This window comes from Sinohyriopsis cumingii, chromosome 2 (assembly GCF_028554795.1).
Source record: "Sinohyriopsis cumingii isolate HCF-2022 chromosome 2, ASM2855479v2, whole genome shotgun sequence".
NCBI lineage: Eukaryota > Metazoa > Mollusca > Bivalvia > Unionida > Unionidae > Sinohyriopsis > Sinohyriopsis cumingii.
Window position 1 is genome coordinate 102,693,750 of NC_142962.1, and position 20,709 is coordinate 102,714,458.

At 34.0% G+C, this 20,709-nt stretch overlaps 1 protein-coding gene across 2 annotated transcripts in view; it reads left to right on the top strand.

Moving 5' to 3' along the window:
* LOC149805503 (uncharacterized) overlaps positions 1–19,451 on the top strand; it is a 41,394-nt gene extending 21,943 nt beyond the window's left edge. For both annotated transcript variants that reach the window (XM_089950101.1, XM_089950102.1), the window contains exons 5-6: positions 7,277–7,445; positions 8,906–19,451. In XM_089950101.1, coding sequence (XP_089806227.1) covers positions 7,277–7,445; positions 8,906–9,089 — 353 coding nt within the window. In that variant the 3' untranslated portion in view covers positions 9,090–19,451. The remainder of the gene's footprint in view (positions 1–7,276; positions 7,446–8,905) is intronic.
* Positions 19,452–20,709: the final 1,258 nt, after the last annotated feature.

Consider the following 20,709-nt stretch of genomic DNA (forward strand, 5'->3'; position numbering starts at 1 on the left):
GTTTCCATCACATGCCAGATATAATGGTCATCATGGATTGTCCACATTGAGGTTCATAGTGGATGGATTCACTTTTATGGCCCCGTTTACAAAGTTGCAGCAATATGTTGATGTAATAGTGAACTTCATGTGAAACTTACCTATTGGCTGAGCCGCAAGTACACAGTGCCGTTTAATATTTAAAAATTCACCCACCAAAATGCATTAGTACATGTTTTGTGAGAGACGAACAACAAAATTCCGAGCTGAGACTTTTTTATTGCTTCGCAAAATATAGTTTAATTATTGTAATTTTAATGAAAGAGAGAGATGCTGTGCTTTTTAAAAAATAAGAGGAAAAAGAAACCACATGCAAGTATTATTGGGTTTTATTCCATTATTGACATTAAAAAGAGAAATGCTGTGATATTTTTTCTTTTCCAGTTACTTTTAACTTGTTTGCTTAACATGTTCCCACACAATGAAAGATACACAGCACTAACCAAATTATGACCTCTATTAGTTCAGCCTGATAAGAACTTGTGATCCAAGTATGCATGTCTTGTGATGAATTTTCAATGGAACTAAACACGTATTTGCTGTTACTGTAGAGCTACTGTTTTTTACGCAGACTCTGTGAAGCATGTAATGCTGCATACTATAACCAGCAGCTTAACAAATATACTTTTCATTGCTGGTTTAGTCATTTGTCTAGTGTACATGTAATGTTTTCAGTAGGAGATATAATTGCATTATTAGTTTGACCATTTAAAAAAAAGATACTGATAGTGCTAAAATACAACATTGAAGCTCAGTACCTTTCTGACTGGCCATAGTCAGTAAGTATACCAGTAGTTATGGTCAGGAATGGATATCAAAGAAATTTAAAACTATGTTTTGTGTTACATACATTCTTTATGTATCACTTTCCAGGCCTTTGATTAATTTCACCACTGTATAGTTTGTATTGGATAAGGCACATTATTGATCCCTGCCAAGTTCAGGTTTACGGGGTCAGCGGTTTCTCCCGTCTGTTTAGTGTGTTAACTCTTAGAGCGAATACAATAGAATCAGCAATGGGTGGCATAAAACCCACTACCGCAGCAATAAATCCATCATGGACTTATGCTAGATTGAGTGAATTTCCATTAGAGGGCGGGGAGAATCCATGAGGCTGAGTGGACTTCCACTACTCATATAATACCCTTTCCCACTGTCCACATCGACTAGATAGATTGGGCAATCCGTAAAACATGTTGCATGTACTCTCTGTGTGTGTGTGTGTGTATATATATATATATTGTTTCAGCTTGTTTTTTGTAAAATTGTTGTCACTCAGAAATGAAGAGATTCTTATTTGTGTGCCGATTGATATGTGATGAGAGTATCTTACTGTAGCAACATCATCCATCGAGTGGTCACATCTGACAAACTTCAGAACATATCATCTTTGGATGAATGTTTTTAATGATTATGAACTTACATATAAAGATTTTGTTTGTTTCAACATTCAAGCGCAAATTGTGTGACCATGGCAAGTGATGTTCACTAACATAAGCTGCACCCAAATTTTGATTGTCATTTAATTTTAGTTCACAATCATCACTCATCTATACCCAATTTCTCCAATGTTTTCAAATATGATTATGTTTGTGATGAGTTAAAATCACTCTTAAACAATTTTATTTCCTTATTTTAATCAGTCATGTTTTCCTTCAATAATGTCACCATCTGTTGTACTGCATAACAGGTATACAAGACTTGATTGGTGTGGAAAACTATGTTAAAGAAAGTTTGTACTTGAGGTCTACTTTCTGTTGTTTGGAGGTTGTTTTCAGGCATTTTCAGTGGACCCTCCAAATTGGTTACATACATTTTCCTCAGTCTTGACTTATTTTATTTTATGATCTGTTCATCATGAAGGAAGCAGAGAACAAAGGAGCAGAAGAAGAAGAAAACATTTAAATGTTTACAGTATTATGCCATCATTAATCTCATTGACCACATAATAAAAGTAAATATTATTGATAATGATGAAAAAAGGTTTATCCTTGTTGCCCCGTCGTCTTTATCTTTTCCTCAGTTGTATGTACTTTCCATGATGACTTGTATAATAAATACTCTTTTAAACCAAGAAAAAATCAGATGGGTCTAATTATGGAACTACAAGTTTGAAAAACATACAGTTGGGCAGACATATTACAGATATAGCAAAAAAATAGTAGTTCTAGAGATAATACCACCTCCATAGTTATTATCATGTTCATGTTTATTTCACTCCCTCATTTTTCCATGCACAAATAACTTGTGAACCAAGTTATAATGTGGAGGCAAGTATTGATCTGATTTTTTCTCTCCTGTCATATTGGCAAAAAATATGTTGCAATTTGCCAAGCATTAAAAATATCCTGATTGAAATTATTGAATGAAGTGTGATGTGTATGTATGATTTGTTCTGTGGTAAACAAGATGGGAGTCATTGTGTGAAAATTTTAAATCTTCATGAAAGTCAATATATTTGAATTATATCTCACATATTTTGCAAGATTTTCCTGACTCCTTTTGATGACAGGCGTTGTTTTTATTGCTGATTGTAGTCGGCCTGCTTTAATGAAGGTTGCATGTGTTTTTGAAGTCACTGCTAAAGGCCAGCTTTGGAGAACCAAACAAATGCCCATTTGTTATTGCAATGTAACATCAAATAATTGCAGAACTTTGATTGAGACTGTACTTTTTTAATTTGATTGGTATTTATACAGAATGATTGGTGATTGAAAGGTAATGTTTTCTTTGAAGTTTCTTTTAAGAGGAAAAAAATATTTTTTTAATTGTAAGAGAAAGTTGCACATATGAAATTTCAGGAGCCACATCACAATCAACTTATTGTAGAATTCATAATCAAACTTTTTACACGCCATTTTTCATAGTTTTAAGAAGGAGTGTTTTCTTAATGTACAAAAAAGTATGTATGTGAAATTTTGGGAGCCATACCACGATCATGTTATATCGGAATTCGTATTATAATGAGGTGTGCTATAGCGGGGTCACACTATATGAGAAAATATCAATCATTGAAAATTTGAGAATGCCTACTGTTGACAACACTGCATATTAAAGAAGTCTTGTTATGAGAAGTTCATATTTTACTTCCATATTTTTTAATTCTGTTTTAATATAATGATCATAAATATATGCCTTCATCTATTCAGATATTAAAAGAATCCATCAGTTGTTATGTCAGTGCCCATGACCATTTCTGCAAAAACCTAATTGTTTACTTGATTGCTGAGCTAGCTGTAGTTTCACACTTGTTGAGAACATAATGGTAGTTTCACACAACGGCACAAAGCTAATTAAGAAAGTACTTGTCTGTAGCTGATTACATTATATGAAAGTTCCAGCATCACAATAACACCCAGGTATAGATCAACATGATTTATTCTTAAAATCACATGCTGTTGACAACTCGTAGTTTTTGGCACTAATTTGCAGATTGTGCTTTAAACTTTCCATTGATGCATTCAACTATACCTTGTTTGTTCTGATGAAACATATATACTTCCAATATGTCCACCCCATTTTTATCTATATTATTTTACATTTTTATATTCATGATGTTGTTTTCTGTGAAATATAAAATTGCTGTCTTGACCAATTGCAACAAAATTGATGTTTATAGTACAAGTCAGATGGTTCATGTATGCGCATTTATTCATTTTAAATTAGATATAAAGTTTTCTTTTAAATTTTAACACTGATTTTCTTTAACCAAAGTCTTTTCAGTCCTGATTATTGAATGCTCTGCAACTTAGCTGTCATCAAGAAAGTCCAGATGAAAATTATCTATCTCTGTGGACTTTTACACTGGTGGCCATGTACTAAACTTTGGTCAAAATAAAAGTGCGTCAAGTGGAATCTTCACAATCGAGGGTACTACGAATTTATCAGTATGCGTAGCTTTCATTGTGACATCACAGCACTCAACATTCAATTTGGATTGTACTGGATCACACCTTTAGGTCCATTTGGTCCAAAAATGTCTATGCACGTCAACATTGATTTTGCTGTATGCACCTCTCGGGGTGTCTAAATAATGCCCTTCCAAAGGATAATGGATGTATAGGAATCCAAATGAAGTGAATACTTGCCACTTCAAGGTATGCAGAATCAAATTCTAAAAAATGACACCCATTACTGAAACCGTCGGCGTTGAATGCCTACATGACCCTTGTGACTTAAAGTATAGATTAGACAATTTGTGAGTTAATTTGTGTTAACTGACAATGGATATGCATGGTTTAAAACTGAGAGAGAGGCAACTGGAGTTTTACTGATGCATGAGTTTGTTACTACAGCATGTAGACAGGATTTTTATTCAAAATGTTGTGAATTTAATATCTTATTTGACATCTTAAGATATAGCAACTGTTAATGTTAAAATACATTTTATGAATATTTGTGGTGGATATAAATTATAATTCTAATTTATCAATGACAGTTGCTAGTAATTATTTAGAACTTTACCAGGGCTTGAAAATAGTGATTGTCTGCTGTCTAATGCTAGTAATTTCCTGTCTGACTGACAGTTTTCATGATGCTAAAAGTCTAATGCTAGTAATTTCCTGTTTGACTGTCAGCTTTCATGATGCTAATAGTCTAATGCTAGTAATTCGCTGTTTGATAGTTTTCATGATGCTAATAGTCTAATGCTAGTAATTTCCTGTTTGACTGAAAGCTTTCATGTTGCTAATAGTCTAATGCTAGTAATTTCCTGTTTGACTGAAAGCTTTCATGCTGCTAATAGTCTAATGCTAGTAATTTCCTGTTTGATAGTTTTCATGATGCTGATAGTCCGATGCTAGTTAAGTAATTTTCTGTCCGATAGTTTTCATGATGCTGATAGTCCAATGCTAATAATTTCCTGTCTGACTGATAGTTTTCATGATGATAATAGTCCATTGTTTCCCTTTACCCACATTTGTGCTTCAGTGACCCCCACATTTTTAATTTGACCCCCCAGTTTTGACACCAAGGAGATTTTTGACTCAGTCTTGCACCCCTAGGGGATACACTGTAGTCTGATGCTAGTAAACTTCCGGTCTTAGTTTTCATGAGGCTAAAGTCTGATGCTAGTTATTTCCTGTCTGGGGGCACCAGAGTGGCCGAGTGGTCTAAAGCGCTGTCTGTTACAAATCACTGCCATCTCACCTCTGTCTGTGTGGGTTCGAGTCTCGGATTCGGCCAATGTAGGTATGTGAGAAAGCTTGCCAGTAGCTTCTCGTGGGCCGGTGGTTCTTTCCGGGATTTTCCCGGGTTCTTCCTCTACCATTAATACTGGCCGCCATGTATAGCCTATCGTGTGCTGAAAAATGGCATTAAACCCCACAACAACAACATTTCCTGTCTGATAGCTTTCATGATACAAATCATCTGATGCTAGTAATTTCCTGTCTGACTGATAGTTTTCATGATGCTTGTTGTTGTTGTAGGGTTTAACACCATTTTTCAGCCCAAGATAGGCTATATATGGTGGCCAGTATTAATGGTAAACCCAGAAAACCCCCAGAAAAAACTACCAACTCATGAGAAGCTACTGGCAAGCTTTCTCACATACCCACATTAGCTGAACCCGAGACTCAACCCCATGCAGACTGAGGTGAGATGGCAATAATCTGTAACGGTGAGCGCATTAGACCACTTGGCCACTCAGGGCCCTCTGATGCTAGTAATTTCCTGTTCGACATAGTTTTCTTGATTCTAAACGTCTGATGGTAGTTATTTCCTGTCTGACTGATAGTTTTCTTGATGCTAAATGTCTGATGCTAGTAATTTCCTTTCTGACTGATAGTTTTTGTGATGCTTAATAGTTTGATTCTAGTAATTTCCTGCCTAACTGATGGTTTTCATGATGCAAATTGTCTGATGCTAGTAATTTCTTGTCTGACATAGTTTTCATGGTACAAATTGTCTGAATCTCTGATTCATTTGCTTCCCTTGAGGGTTTTCACAGTTAGGATCTGACTAATTGTATTTCAGAACGAAGCTCTATAAATCTTGACTGATTTTGTTAGATTTATGTGGTATAGTTGTTTGTCAGAGACTGTTAGTCCTAGTTTCCACTGACCTTACTTAGCCTATTTAAATATAAATGTCAAAATATCTAGAATGGGTAATGAAAATTCAGAGGAAACTTGAACTAAAAGACTTTAAACCAGACTTATATACTTGTCAAACTACCACTATAGTGCCACGATAATTAAAAGCCATATTGTGATTTACCATTCTGTCTTTAAATTATTGGGAATCACAGAAACATATTTTGTTGAATGGTTCGTACTGTTTGTACATCTGTTGTGGAAACCTGCACAGTGCAGATCTTAATCATTTAATCAAATAAAACTGGGATAATCGTTTCCTTGAGTTTTTTTAAAAACGATGGAATAAGTATAGTCATGATACTCTGCTGATGGAAAACTTGGATGGCATTGATTTTGACAATTTGAACAGGATTTTTTTATGGAAAAATGAAAATAATATTAAAAAAATTCAGTGTCTGGTTTTTCATGCTGTTAAGAATGAATTTGTGTATTTAGATGTATCCATGTAGTAAAAAATGTAGTACCTCAGAAATGGTACTTGTTGATCTCTGAAAGATGAAACCTATCAAGTTGGCACCTCCATAATTGAAAACTTGCACAAATTGTACATCTAAATTTAAAATAAGGATGTCTGCATTAGAGTAAATACCTCATACTTTTTGTGGTTTGCATATGAAATAGGACAAACAGTACATCATTATGTCAAATGGAATCAAAATTTGTGGTTGTTTTTCTTTCCACAATATTTAAAAAGAGTCATGGTACATTTCATTGTACCTCAGTTAATATAGATTTTAGATGACTTGTTTTTATGCATATAAATGACCTAATTAAATTGTCAACAATGACAACAGTTGAAACAGGGTTTTTTAAACATATTTTAAAACTTTTTTTTGAAATTTTATTTGAGCATGTTTAAACAAAAATCACTTGAGGTCAGTGAATGAAATTTATTAATGCATGTTTGAAGTATAAGGAGATGACCTGTTTAGATTTTTATACTACAGGTAAAACCCATTACACGTATAATATGATTTGTTATAAAGCAGTTTGACTTATAACATGATGGCTGCATAACTCCCATTTTTTAAATTTAAGTTGACCTTGCACTTTTTAACATCCTAAATACATCCTCTCGGAAAAGCTGATTATTCATATCCCTAGCTGATTGTATGATCAGGAGGTCTATTTCGTTGCAGGAGAGATGATGATGACTTTGTTATGGTACTACCGTCCAGAGCACACTGAGGCTGGGAGAAAGCCTCAGCATCTTGAAAATGAACTGTTTGCTTGCAGACATTGGGATGAGACCACATTGGCATGCATTGAGGACAAGGGCTATGTTCTGACATACAATGAATACTGCAGGTTGGTTGGCTGGTTGTTTGGTTTCTCAATGAATTTGGAGCTAAATACCTTTCCCAAGAAAACACTAAGGCAGCAGAATCTTGCTGGCTTGGGCAGGTATCAAACCTGTGATCTGTTGTACTGTCAAGCAGACTTTTTGCAGTGTTTAAATGTTAGGGCTTTAAGTCCTATTGCAGTTTTGGAATGTTTTAATATTGTGTTTTTGTCTATCAGACACCAATAACTTGTTCTAAATATTGCAATATGTCACTATTTTGTTTCTTGCAATAAGACATCAGTTTCAAGTTCTAGATATCGGCTGTTAACTTTTTGTGAAATTATCATAGCAACAACAAATAAAAGTGTGAAAATGCTTTGCTCTTCAGTATGATATAGTTGAGCAAATTGCTGCATGAGCAGGGTGATTAGCATTTGTCGCTGCCATTAATCATTACTTAAACCTGGACATATTTTAAAATGGGTGAAAGATGAGAGGATACCATCTAATCAAAGGACATAGACATACTTGTCTATCCCAAAATATTGCTGGTTGCCCTTCCAGCAGTCAGTTTAGGTACCCATGGCTCTCTTGGCAGTGAGCATCACATGTTTCTTATCACTCCCTAATACTTTTTAATTGTCTTTACCAAGGGCAAACATTGTACAAGTTTACGTCGTCAGTAATATGTAGATTTTAGTCACACCATTGCAGGTCTGCCATCTAAAATTGCATTCTGTCCCAAAGGAGAAAACGGGTATTTTTACGTATAAATTTTGGTTTGGATGGATTTCAGTCCCACCATGCCCTTGGCATAGTACCCATTCTCTGTTACCATATATAGTCTGTATTACTAAAGATAGTAACAAACTTTATGGTTTTACAAACATCAGTATCAGGTATATATCTACTGGCCTAATGTCAACTTATATGTCAAGAAAGGCAGCTAATATTTTGGTACATGAATAGATCAGATTGTAATTATATATTCTTGGATATTGTTCCACTGATGGTGTTAACATGAAATAATAGCAGAAAATGCTTTTTAAAAAAAAGTAAATCACAGTAATTTTCCAAATAATGTATCGGATGTTAATATAAATTCTTAATCGACATTTAATGAAAAGTAAATTTAGAACAATATTGTGTTAGAGCAGTATGCGTGACAGTTAAATGGATAATGAATATAGAAATATTTCTGGAGTTCTTCCATCCGATTTTTATTATCTATATTAGTGTTGTGATGACCCTCCAAACTCAACAATATACTCAATACATTGATTATCAAAAATCTTTAACAATCTGCAGCAAAACTGCTATGTCAGTTCCAGTTTTGTTGGACATATGAGCCATTAATATTAGCTGGGTAAGTAACATCACACCCAATTGAACTTCCTGAGTTATATGCATTATGTAAATAAGGATAGTAATCTAAATAGACTTAGAAATTGGTTGGATTTAAACTTTTTCCAATAATTTCCAGGTATATGGCTGAAGTTTGCAGATCTCGCTGCAATTTTCCACCGCGTCCAAAAGTTGTTCCTGATCCTGAGGAAGGTTACCGTGAGCAGGGGCGGCCGCCAACCGACATAGATCCAGACAATGTCCTGCTCTGTCGACAGGTGTATGATTTAAAGCTGAAGAGAGTACTGAAGAATCCATCCTAACTTGACAGAATGCTGAAAAACTTGTGATTACGGAGATCCTCACCTGTTATATGTAGAATTTTAAACTTAATGCACTATTTAAAACGCACATCTTAAGTATAAAATTTCAGTCCGTCATGTGTTCAGTATTTGACTGAAGAAACTAAACTATTTTAATTGCAGGTATTGTTTGGCTTGAAGCGGATTACAGGTTTGAGAACTTGCAGGAGGAAGTACATCTTTCTGTGAAAATTATGATTCCATTACGGAGAGAGAGCTTGTAAATACATCAGTGTGGCACATGAAATGCATTCATTTAAGAATAGATGACCAAACATCCTTTCCATACCTTAAGTGTCTATTTTAACAACCACTTTTTCAAAGCCCTTTACAATGCATGGAGTCGTTTATCCGAACAATAGGTACCTAATTCAGAGGTATTTCACCAACAGTAGTGAACAGCATTGTGTAACATTGCAACCTGATCATAGCTCCAGTCAGTGGATGAGCTGGTTGGCTGTGTGCAGTAATATTAGATCAGCTAAGTGCAATAGATGTAAATAGGATCATATTTTGTTAATTAGCTCTGCTGGTCATAAGCCAGAAGATCTCATGGGATGGTCTGTTATCTGTCATGTGTTGGACTTCCATCTGTCTGTTATCACTACTCCTCTGAAAATACTTGGAGGATTGCCTTGAAACTTTAAACACAGATTCATCCCATGGTTTACTTGGTCATAAATGAAATTGGTGCCACTAGTATATCCAGTATGACTGCCTGAGTGACCATCTTGAAAATCTTATCATCTTGCCTCATCAGTGGTTAATCATTTCAAAATGGGGTTTTCATTAAAAGAGTCTTATGATGTCTAGTTGGTCCCAAATGAAAAAGGTGCTGATCTGATATAATATGACCGTCTCTGCAGCCATCTTGAAAATCTTGTTTATTGCTACTGCTGATTAAATGATCATATCAGTATGGCGTTTTCACAAAAGACTTTTTTTGATGTCTAATTGGAACTAAGTGAGAATAGTTCTGATCTGGCCACAACAGTAGCCATCTTGAAAATCTTTTCACTAAAGGACTTACTTTGTCGGGTTGACTATAAATAAAAGTGATGCCTATCTGAAGTCAAAAATGGCCACACAGCAGCCATCTTGAAAATCTTTTCACAGTTCCTCCTGAACAGGAAGTTATACTGATGTGGGGTTTACACCAGAAAACTTTTTGTGATATTAGTTTGGTCTTATATGAACATGGTGACAATTTGACGTCTTGAATATCTTGTTATTGCTACTAGTCCCAAATGGGTTGTTGTATCAGTTTGAGATTTTCACTAATATAATTGTGATGTCAAGTTAGTCCCAAATGATAATGGTGCCCATCTGACATCCAATATGGCCACCATATCATCTGTCTAGAAAATCTTTTTATTGCTATTCCTCCTAAACAGAAAGTCATACTGACATTATGTTTTCACCATAAAGACTTTTAATTTTTACTTGGTCCTGAAAGAACTTGGTGCAGATCTGGGGTCTAATATGGCTGTCTTAGTGGCCTGCTTGGAAATCTTGTTATCAATCTTTCCTTCTCCTGAATGAATTGTCATTTCAACATGGGGTTTAATTTTAACTTCATATGATGCTTATCTAATGTCCAGTATGTGACCATCTTGAAAATATTGTCTTCACTACTTCACTTAAATGGAAAGTCATTTTAATATTGGGTTTTCGAGCTCTTCTGGTGTCTCTTGGTCTTAATGAAAATGACTGACCCTCAGTATGGTCACTATATTGGCTGTCTTGAAAATATTTGTATCTTGGCTCCCCAATTGATAGTTATATCAACATAGGGTTTTCACCAGTAGACTTCTTGTGATGCCTAGTTAGTCCTAAATGAAAATGGTGCCAGTCATAGGTCTAAAAGGGCTGCAGTGAAGGTTGTTGTGAAAATCTTGTTGTCACTGCTCCCCCTGAATGGACAATTTGGGTTTTTTGAGCAAAGACTTTAGATTATCCCAATTGAAAATGATCCCAACCTGACATCCAGTATGTCCACCACAGCAGGTAATTTTAACATCTAGTTTTTGATGAAGAATATCAAGGATGATTTCAACACTCAGCAGTTAAAAAGTTGAAATGGTATTACCTTGAATTCCTTGAGTAATGTTTTTGCCCAGTAGAGCTACCATCCCTTGAAGAGACTCTTGTTTTTTGTGTTAGAATATTTTTTATCATAATCATCCTTTACCAATATACAAGGGTATTATTTGCAATGGCAACATTGAAAGCAAGAATTTATCCATTGAAATAGATCCTTCTTTTCCAGTCATTATTTTGTAATGTGCAAGATCTGGCCTGAACTGAGCCAAGTGCTTTATAATCTTCCATGAATATAAGAGCCAGATAAACTGCACAGGTTTGTAAGATTAGTTGGATCCAGATTTCATTAGTCAGCCATTTATTTTATATGAATAAGCAGAATAAAAGAAAGGACAGTCACATGATGTTACAAATATTTTTGATGTAGTAAGTGTTATCTGTATTTTTAAACTTATATGGACAATGTCATATGTTATTTTGTGTTGAAACAAAGCCTTTTTTAACCAAAGTCTACAAGAATCTTGTACTGGCAGCTACATTTGGCCCTGTATGCTCAAAACATTTTTAGCATAAACCTCTAGTTAAAAATCAAAACCTCAACATCAGATGTGATGCTTAGGATGCACTCATAATGTGGTAATATTGCAGTATAGTATTGGGACTTGAATTAAGAAAAATATGCATATTCCCATTTTCTAGCTTTAATCTAGTTAAAGACTATCAGAGTTTTAGAACTTTGAGATTGAGTTTCTTGCTCAAAATATTTGAAGAATACATGAACCAGTCTCATTTCTGTATACAGACTTAGACTGATTTATATAATAACCAGTCTCATTTCTGTAACACAAACTTAGACTGCTTTGGTGTGAATATTTTGTCATCTCATACAAGTGTATATTCTAATCAATATATCAGCATAAAGATGGGCATATATTGTTTTCATACCCAGCTCACAGATTTACTTAAATAAAGTTGAAAGTATGCAGCAGGGCAGGAGAGTCCAGTTAAAAGTCGTGTATATCCAAATTTAAAACAAGTATGTCTAAATTAAACAGCTCATACTCATTGTTTTGTGTCTGAGGATCTGGAGATGTTGATGATTCATGTTAATGACACTTTCATTGTGTCAGATTGTGATGCATTACAAGCAAAGCATAGAACCAAAAGTAAAGTCTTTGAATTATAAAACAGTTTATCTTCATTCTTACATATTTTGTCAAGTTAATTAATAACATTTGTTACAAATGTTATTCTTTGTGAAACTATATCAGAAAATATATCCTGTCAGAATTTTATAATGTTGCTGATAGAATTTTTGATCAGTCAAAAATTTGAGTTCAAATGAAATTTTCTGACATTAGCTAGACTTTGAATTTGACTACTGTGTAGCCCAAATATATTTTACTCCTATCCATTCGTGGATTTTCCATAATTAAATCTCAGGAATATCTCCTTATATGAAAGCAGATTGCATGGGCAGATTGATGAACTTTTATGGCATGTGTGATTGGTGTTATTTTGCTCAGTGAGCAATTATAATGACCCTGACCAAATTCTTTTGAAGGGGTTTAAGTGTGATAATGTTCTAAATGATAAGATTATGCTATGTGTTCAGGGGTGCATAAATTGTCAGGCTTCAGTTGTCCACAGACTTGTAAATTAAAAAGCTTTATTGTCCATATACAAGACCCACTTGTACATATTTTCATAGTTTAAAATAATAGTGGAAGACAGGACTGTTAAAATTTTTACTTTTATTAAGCTGCACCATTTAAATGCATGTAGTATAGATTTGTGACGTGTAGAATGTACTGGATATTTCAGCTTGTCTTGTTTTTGGAGTTTTATGATCAGGGTCTGCAAATCTAACAAGAATGCATTCTTGGTCTGTAACAGCTGAATCAGTACTAGCATCTGAAAGGATGAATGTGAATTTAGCTCTGGATAATTTTACTTTGTCATTTTTTTAGTAGCACCTATGTCAGATATGGGGGGCCCCGAGTGGCCGAGTGGTCTAAAGCGCTCACCGTTACGGATCACTGCCATCTCACCTCTGTCTGCGTGGGTTCGAGTCTCGGATTCGGCAAATGTGGATATGTGAGAAAGCTTGCCAGTAGCTTCTCGAGGGTCGGTGGTTCTTTCCGGGGATTTCCCGGTTTCTTCCTCCACCATTAATACTGACCGCCATGTATAGCCTATCGCGTGCTGAAAAATGGCGTTAAACCCTACAACAACATGTCAGATATGCTGTTGATGAAATTTATGCATGAAATTCTGTTGATGTGATCAGCTCCAATTTAACTCCATTTCTGATTTGAATCTTACAAAGAAATTCAGTCTGAAAAGATTTTCTTTGCTATGGCATATGTTGTATTAAACAGCTTCTTGTATTGCTCGGTTTGGCTCACATTGTATTTATTGATCAATCACCCAGAACTTATTTTTGTTCTCAGATTTGGGCTTTTCATTATCAAATTTTAACTGACATATTTTGCTTTCAACCTTTTTGATGTACACCTTGTCTATCGTTGTGATAACCTATCCTGCAGATAATCCACAGGTTTTGTCTGCAAGATTCGATTTGTTCAAACTTTGTGGACATCAAGCCAAAGAAATTCCTGCAGCCAAGAATCTTTGAACTCCCATTTTCTTATTTTTTTTACTGTATTCCCTGTCATAGTCAAGTTAAGTTTTAGCCTGTTTTGTCGACTTTTCATTCACCTTTTCACCGTTCGACCCATGGTTTATAAGAAAACGGTCCATCCAGATCCATTCCTGGGAAAATTCATTGTGGCCATGCATAATGGTTTCAAGGAGTCCAGTGATTGGTTCAAAACAAGATTCCTCATGGAAGCCCAGTCCTTCAGTCTATGAAGTTTGTTTCGATGTAACCATAAAAAGATGTTGTATAAACCTATACTGATTGCTTCCATTGGTTGTATCCATAGAAGCTGCAGCTGGTTTCGGTCCTAATCAATAAATTTTAACATAGATGTGGATATACAATGCACCCATTAAGTATTTGCTTGTAAGTATGAATTGTGCATGTGTAAACATTGCTCATACAAAATGGGAACTATTGCCTTTTTAAATTACAGGCCAAAATGTATCACAGACAAGTAACCTTGCAAAAGTTGCTTGTCCATACAAATTTCCTTTTCGGACAATACAGACAATTGATTTCTGCACCCCTGATGTTAAAGGGTTTTACTTTCTTGCCAGATTTTTGATCCAGATGCAAAGAGAAAGTTTGATTCACAGATTTGAAAAATGATAGAGATTTTTGTGATTCAGTTTAATATCACTGTATTTGTTTAGAAATGTGCATAAAAAGATGTCCTTGAGTTGGCAGTCGGCTGATTATCATGAGTATTGTGATTGTGTTAGCATTAAGTTTCAGTATGGTCTTGCACTGAATATGTTGGTGGAGTGAGACCTGTGAGTATTTCTTTCGCTTCTGAAAGAGAAAATGCATGCCTTTCTACTTGAACTGTTCGATTCTGTATTTCTGTGTAAGAAAATTCCATTGTTAATTGATTAGGTCATGAAAATCTGGTTTTGCCAAGTTTAATAGTTTCTGTTTTTATAGACAACCCAGTTTCCCAATTCTTGTATTGAAAGTATATTTCAAAATATAGGAGAACAACAGAATAAATACAGTTGTTTGTGGATTACATTAGTATGATTGTTGACAGTATTTCAGAAGTCTGTGAACCTTGTTTATATATGGGAGATGTATGTTGAATAATAAAAGTGCAATATTTGTACATCATTGAATACATTTCATTCCAAGTGTACAGGTTATCTCATGTCACATGTTATCCCAGGCTTTAGATAATCCCATGTCACAGGTTATACCCATCTAGATTTGTATACATTTGCATAAGTGAGAACTCAGTGATTGTTTTAATCATAAACTCTTGCCATAACAACAAAATCAGAATACAGCTGTCATTGTTTTCTGATCGGAAAATAATGTTGAGAAAACATAACACTTTATCAGCATTCAAAGGAATATATCTGGTAGTCAAGTTTTGTGTTAAGGTCTTGTTTGCTTATTTTATTGCTAATGGATGATTTTTAAAATTCTAGTGTGATATGTTGTGATAGTGCCATGCTGTGGGTATAAGAAAAGGGCATTAAGACCTAATTCACAAGCTTCATTTATGATTTGTTCAAGATATATAAATGCGAACTGTTTTCAATGTTTCCATTGATGTACATTTCAGTTATAAGCACTGTAAATCCAGATCTGCTGTTTCATAATGTAAATTATTAAAGTCTGCTCTGATAATTTAGAACTATACTGTATATACTTGGATAGAACTCAGGTTCAGCAACCAGTAGAATAGACTCAGATCTGCTGACATATTTTTGATTGTAGAAATGAGTTCATGCTGTTTGGAATTTATTTGTATGCGAGTATATATGGTAAGTAGAATGAACACTGTAGCCAGCATATTACACTGTGGCAGATTTGAGTGTACAGTGTGAGCAGTTGGCTTCACAATTTATCCAGTTAAATGATAGATCATGATGTTAACATAAAGATACCAGTCTGAAAGGTGACTTTTTGAATTTCAGGAATCATAAATTTAAATCTCTTATTATATGTATTTATCATTCTTTTGTAATATTTGCTTTGTTTTTCTTATACATGTAGTTATGGATATGTTTTGAGGTTACTGAAGATGAAAATTATTACATGTAGAAATTTGCATGGTTTCTAAAGCATTAGATTCCACACAGACCTAATAAGATTTGACTTCAAGATTATTTTCCCATCACTAACAAAGTTTTGAGGGGGAAATTGGCAGTTTTCCCAAATGTTCATGTCTTTGTCTTTGTTCATACATTCATTCATTATGCCTTCAATGCCTGTGAGCCTTTTTCACTACTCTTCTGAACATTTTAAAAGTGGATTCGTGTCCAGAAGAACTTGTTCATGCCAAAACTTAGTCACTGTGACCTATTTTTCACACATGAATGACTTGAATTTTCAGCTATCTATTCATTACATGTTCAGCATCCAGGACTCCATTTAACCTGCACATGAAATGCCATATGTAGATGCATCAAATGGAAAGTAACACGGTGACAAAACTACATTATCAAACTTAGATCAATAGGACATCTTTATCCACAAGTTGTATTTTGTCTTTTAAGTATTTTACTCATTTTGGGCCTTACCTTTTTATTGTGTATCTGTGTTTGGATACCTCAACTTACTCGGCACTGTATAGTCATGATTGTGATGATGTGCATTTAAATCTTGCAGTGTCTTAGTCATAAACCTAGACACACAACCAGTTAGTAATAGGTTCAAATGCTATTCTAACAAGTCTGAATAAGCTGTCCAAGCAGATCTCTTGTTGTAAGGTTCTTAATGTCCTTTTTCTCAGCATCTTCTCTTGATACCCGTCTGTAAATATTGTTGACTACTCCAGATATATTCCTGTTGGTGAGGGGATTCATGTTGACAAGTAAACACATTTTGTTGTGATAGTTAAAGTGAATAAAAAAATATTAAAAAGACAATATTTTATCTTGGTGATTGAAAATTCCAAATAATTGATGTACATATAATTGACTTGTTACTGTATGTATGTATATATATATATATATATATATATATATATATATATATATATATATATATATATATATATATAATGGAACCTCCATCATCTTTTTTTTTAACTGTAAGCAATCATGAATTGTTGTTTGAATGTGTTTTTGAGCATTGTGGTTATGTTGTTACTTAAGTGACTATATTGTAAACTAGTCAGATTTATATCCTTGCTTTTCTTTGCTCATCAGTCTTTTATCATCTTTCTTACTTAAGTAACCAACATTTTTATTTTCTGCATTGATTTATTGATGTCCCTCATGAACATGAAATTTACCAAACTAAAAGTTTTATATTCATCTGTTTAGACTTAATTTAATACCAGTTTCTATTTGCTAGAGTCTACAGTTTTAGAATCAAAAGAGTTGAATCTGTTAGTCGGGATGTTGAGTTTCTACTGTCTTTCAAGGAAGTGTGTGCATAATTGACCTTGATCTGCTATTAAATGTGACAGCAGATCAATATCTATGTTGTTTGTTCTACTTGTAAGCACTAACAAATTGCTTAGACCGAGATCTTACAATGCATTACATGCCTGTAGATCTGGGTCTGCTGTGTACAGTTGAACATAATATAATTGACTATGTACAACACCTATGTATAGCAAATACAAACTGTAGATAAAAATCTGATGGTACTTTGTGTGTATGTTATACAGAAACAAACAAGGTAACAATTACCGAATAATAAAATATCTCATTACTTTTAAATGATGTCAAAATCTTTTTTTATTAGAGGATAATTTGTTTTGGTGATTTTAGAATAATGTGGGATTAACATGTGCTGTCAAGTTGTAGCAAGTTATGGGAACTGATTTTGTTACAAAGAATCACATCTTATAAGAGCTCCAAAACCTTAGAAAATAACCAGTTTTGCAGTTCATTCTTATGGACACAATTTATTTGAGACTAAATATGGTACAATTTTAAAGAGATTTTGTCTGGATAATCAATTTAAATCGTATGGGGATTTAGTTTTATTGGGGACTTGGTGGGATTTCATATAAGTGAACAGCTCAGGCATCTTGATAATTGGCATTTTACTGTACTTTAAATATTGGTAGGAAGTTAGGTGTTGCATTCGATTAATACTAGTAGCATTTGGTGACTATTCCATTTATTACATTTTTACTTGAACCAAGTGAAGGCCCACCTAGTGAATCGTTACAACGACAGTAAATTTTTGTCATATTTTGGTGGGTTTTTTTAAGTGCGAAGATTAGTGTGGTTTTCACCAAAGATAATTTATTCAGCTTATATATTGACAATGCCTTTTTATACACTTTTATTTATACAAATATTTTTCCACTATACCAAACTCTCTCATATTTCTTGTTTTATGAACCACTGTTCAGTGTCAGTTGTGTTTTATTGGAAGATCATTATTCATGTTAATGAGAATGGAGTATAAAAATATTTTTGTCCCTTATTTGTTTCCCAATTACACAAGTACCTTTATATGTCTACAGTTTGCATTTGTTGATTTTGGTTTCAGTGATTTCATGTATGACTAATGCATTTATATAATAACAGTGACACACTTGTAACACTGGTTTTTACAGATTGTATCAACTGAGTCCATATGAGGGGAGTAGATTGCAAAATTTATTTTCCTTGACTCTGTTTTATTGACATTTTTAAGCTTTGATCAGTTTTTAACATATCAGTTACATAAATATTGTAACTTGAATTTCAATCAAGTTCCACATCTAACCATGCTGATGACAGAAAGAAGGATTTTAATATAAATGAATATTAAATACTTATTATTTCCTAGAAGAGAAGGAAAATATGCTATTGCAGAGAAAGAGCTATAAATATTTAAAAATCAGTCTCTTTGTTACTTGTACATTTGCGGTGAGCATACATCCATTCCATGATTTATAGCCAAGATGAATGTTCTTCACTGAAAGAGTTATGAGAAACTGAGATATATCCTGACTCCATTTAAAAAAGAAGAGACGTCGGTAATGATAATAGTGATCTCAAGTTTAAATTGAATATGCAGATGTATGTTGATAATGTTTGTATAAATTGAATATGCAGATGTATGTTGATCATGTTTGTATTTTTGTCTAGCTTTACAAGTGAGTGATTGGTATCGCTATTCTTTTGATTTTGTTGAGAGTATAACTGCATATGTCATTCAAAATCTGTGATTTAGATTATCATTGTTAGAATGAATTTGATGTGAAAACATAAGGCTTTTCTTCTTTACTTGTACTTGCTATGAAAACGTAAGGCCTTGTCTGAAAACAAATGGCCGTCTTCTTTACTTTTACTTGGTATGAAAACAGAAGGCCTTGTCTTCATTACTTATACTTGGTATGAAAACAAAGGCCTCAGCTTCATTACTAGTACATGGTATGAAAACAAAAGGCCTTGCCATCTTCAGTTGAACATGGTATGAAAACAGGGGACCTATCTTTGCTCATCTGGTTTGAAAATGAAAGGCCTTGTCTTCATTACTTGTACATGGTATGAAAACAAAAGGTCCAGTCTTCTTTACTTGTACTTTGTTTGAAAATAAAAGGCCGTCTTCTTTACTTGTACCTGTTATGAAAATAAAAGGTCTTGTCTTTACTTGTATATGGTATGAAAACAGTTGTGTCTTCTTTACTTATACTGGTATGAATGTGAAAGGTTTCCTTGTTCCTTGTTTGAAAACAAAATGCTTTGCTCTCTTAAATTGTACCTGGTATGTAAATGAAAGTCTTCTCTTCTGTACCTGTGCAGCACTACCTGCTTCTCTTGACATCCTCAGGACCAAGGTAGTATTTTTTCATACAAGTGAAATTTGTAAGAGGTGACCTTTAGTCAGTAGTAGGAAATACACTGAGGGAAATTAAAATGTAAATTTTGATTAAATAAAGACGAAACTTGCCTGAAATACAAGTGTATATTGACAACGTACATTCGTGTACTATAATCCATATTGCGTAACATACTGTACATGTATATGAAAAATCCATGAATTCAAGTATAGATGACATGTTAAAAAATTAATGTATCAATCACTTCCCATCAGAAAGCACAAACAACACGTATATAAAAAAATGGTAGTCTTTGCTTGATCTGTATCCTATTGTCAAAACATTGTGTCAATAAACAATTCACTACATTATGTTGCCAGTAGTATGTGGCTGTATGTAAATTGGCCTAGATTTTGGTCGGCCTGAAACCACTTTCATCTTGCCAAATCTACCAAAAGGATGAGGCTGTTTATAGAGAAATTGAAACAAGAACAAATGAAAAAGTTTAACAAACATCTTTGTGAGATGTCACACCATCAGATATCTTGGCAGCCAGATGTCTGTTGATTCAAAAGATCAGAAATTTAATTTAATTTTGTTTTACTTCACTGTTAGTAGCGATTGTAAGCATAAACTTTGTTCTTGCTAAAAGGAAACTTTTCACTGCACAATAAATGTGCTATCACTTTGGAAACTGCAACAATTGATAAGTTACTTTTGCTTTTATTCAAGTTTGGTGCAGACTACCTTTGATGAAGTGTGCTTTGTTTTTATTGAAGATTGTAGTCGACTTGCTTTGATGAAGGGTGTATGTGTTATAGAAGTCGTGAAAGCCCAACATTGGAGAACTAAACAAATGTTAGTTTGTTGTTGCAGATATCAGATATTTGTAGAACAAAATATGGGCTAGAACTGACAGCTTGTTGACATAAATGATTAGAAAACAAAGGATTTGTTCAGTTTGAGACCAAGTGTAATTTTTATCTCGATGTCAACATAAGCATTGCAGATTTGGTTGTAACACTAGACCTTGGGCCAGGGACATAGCATTTTCGTCGACATAGGCAGCTTGTCAACATAAGTGATGTTGATATAAGTGGGTAGGACTGTATATGGGTGAAAACGAAATGTCTTCCCTTCTTTACTGGTACCTTGTA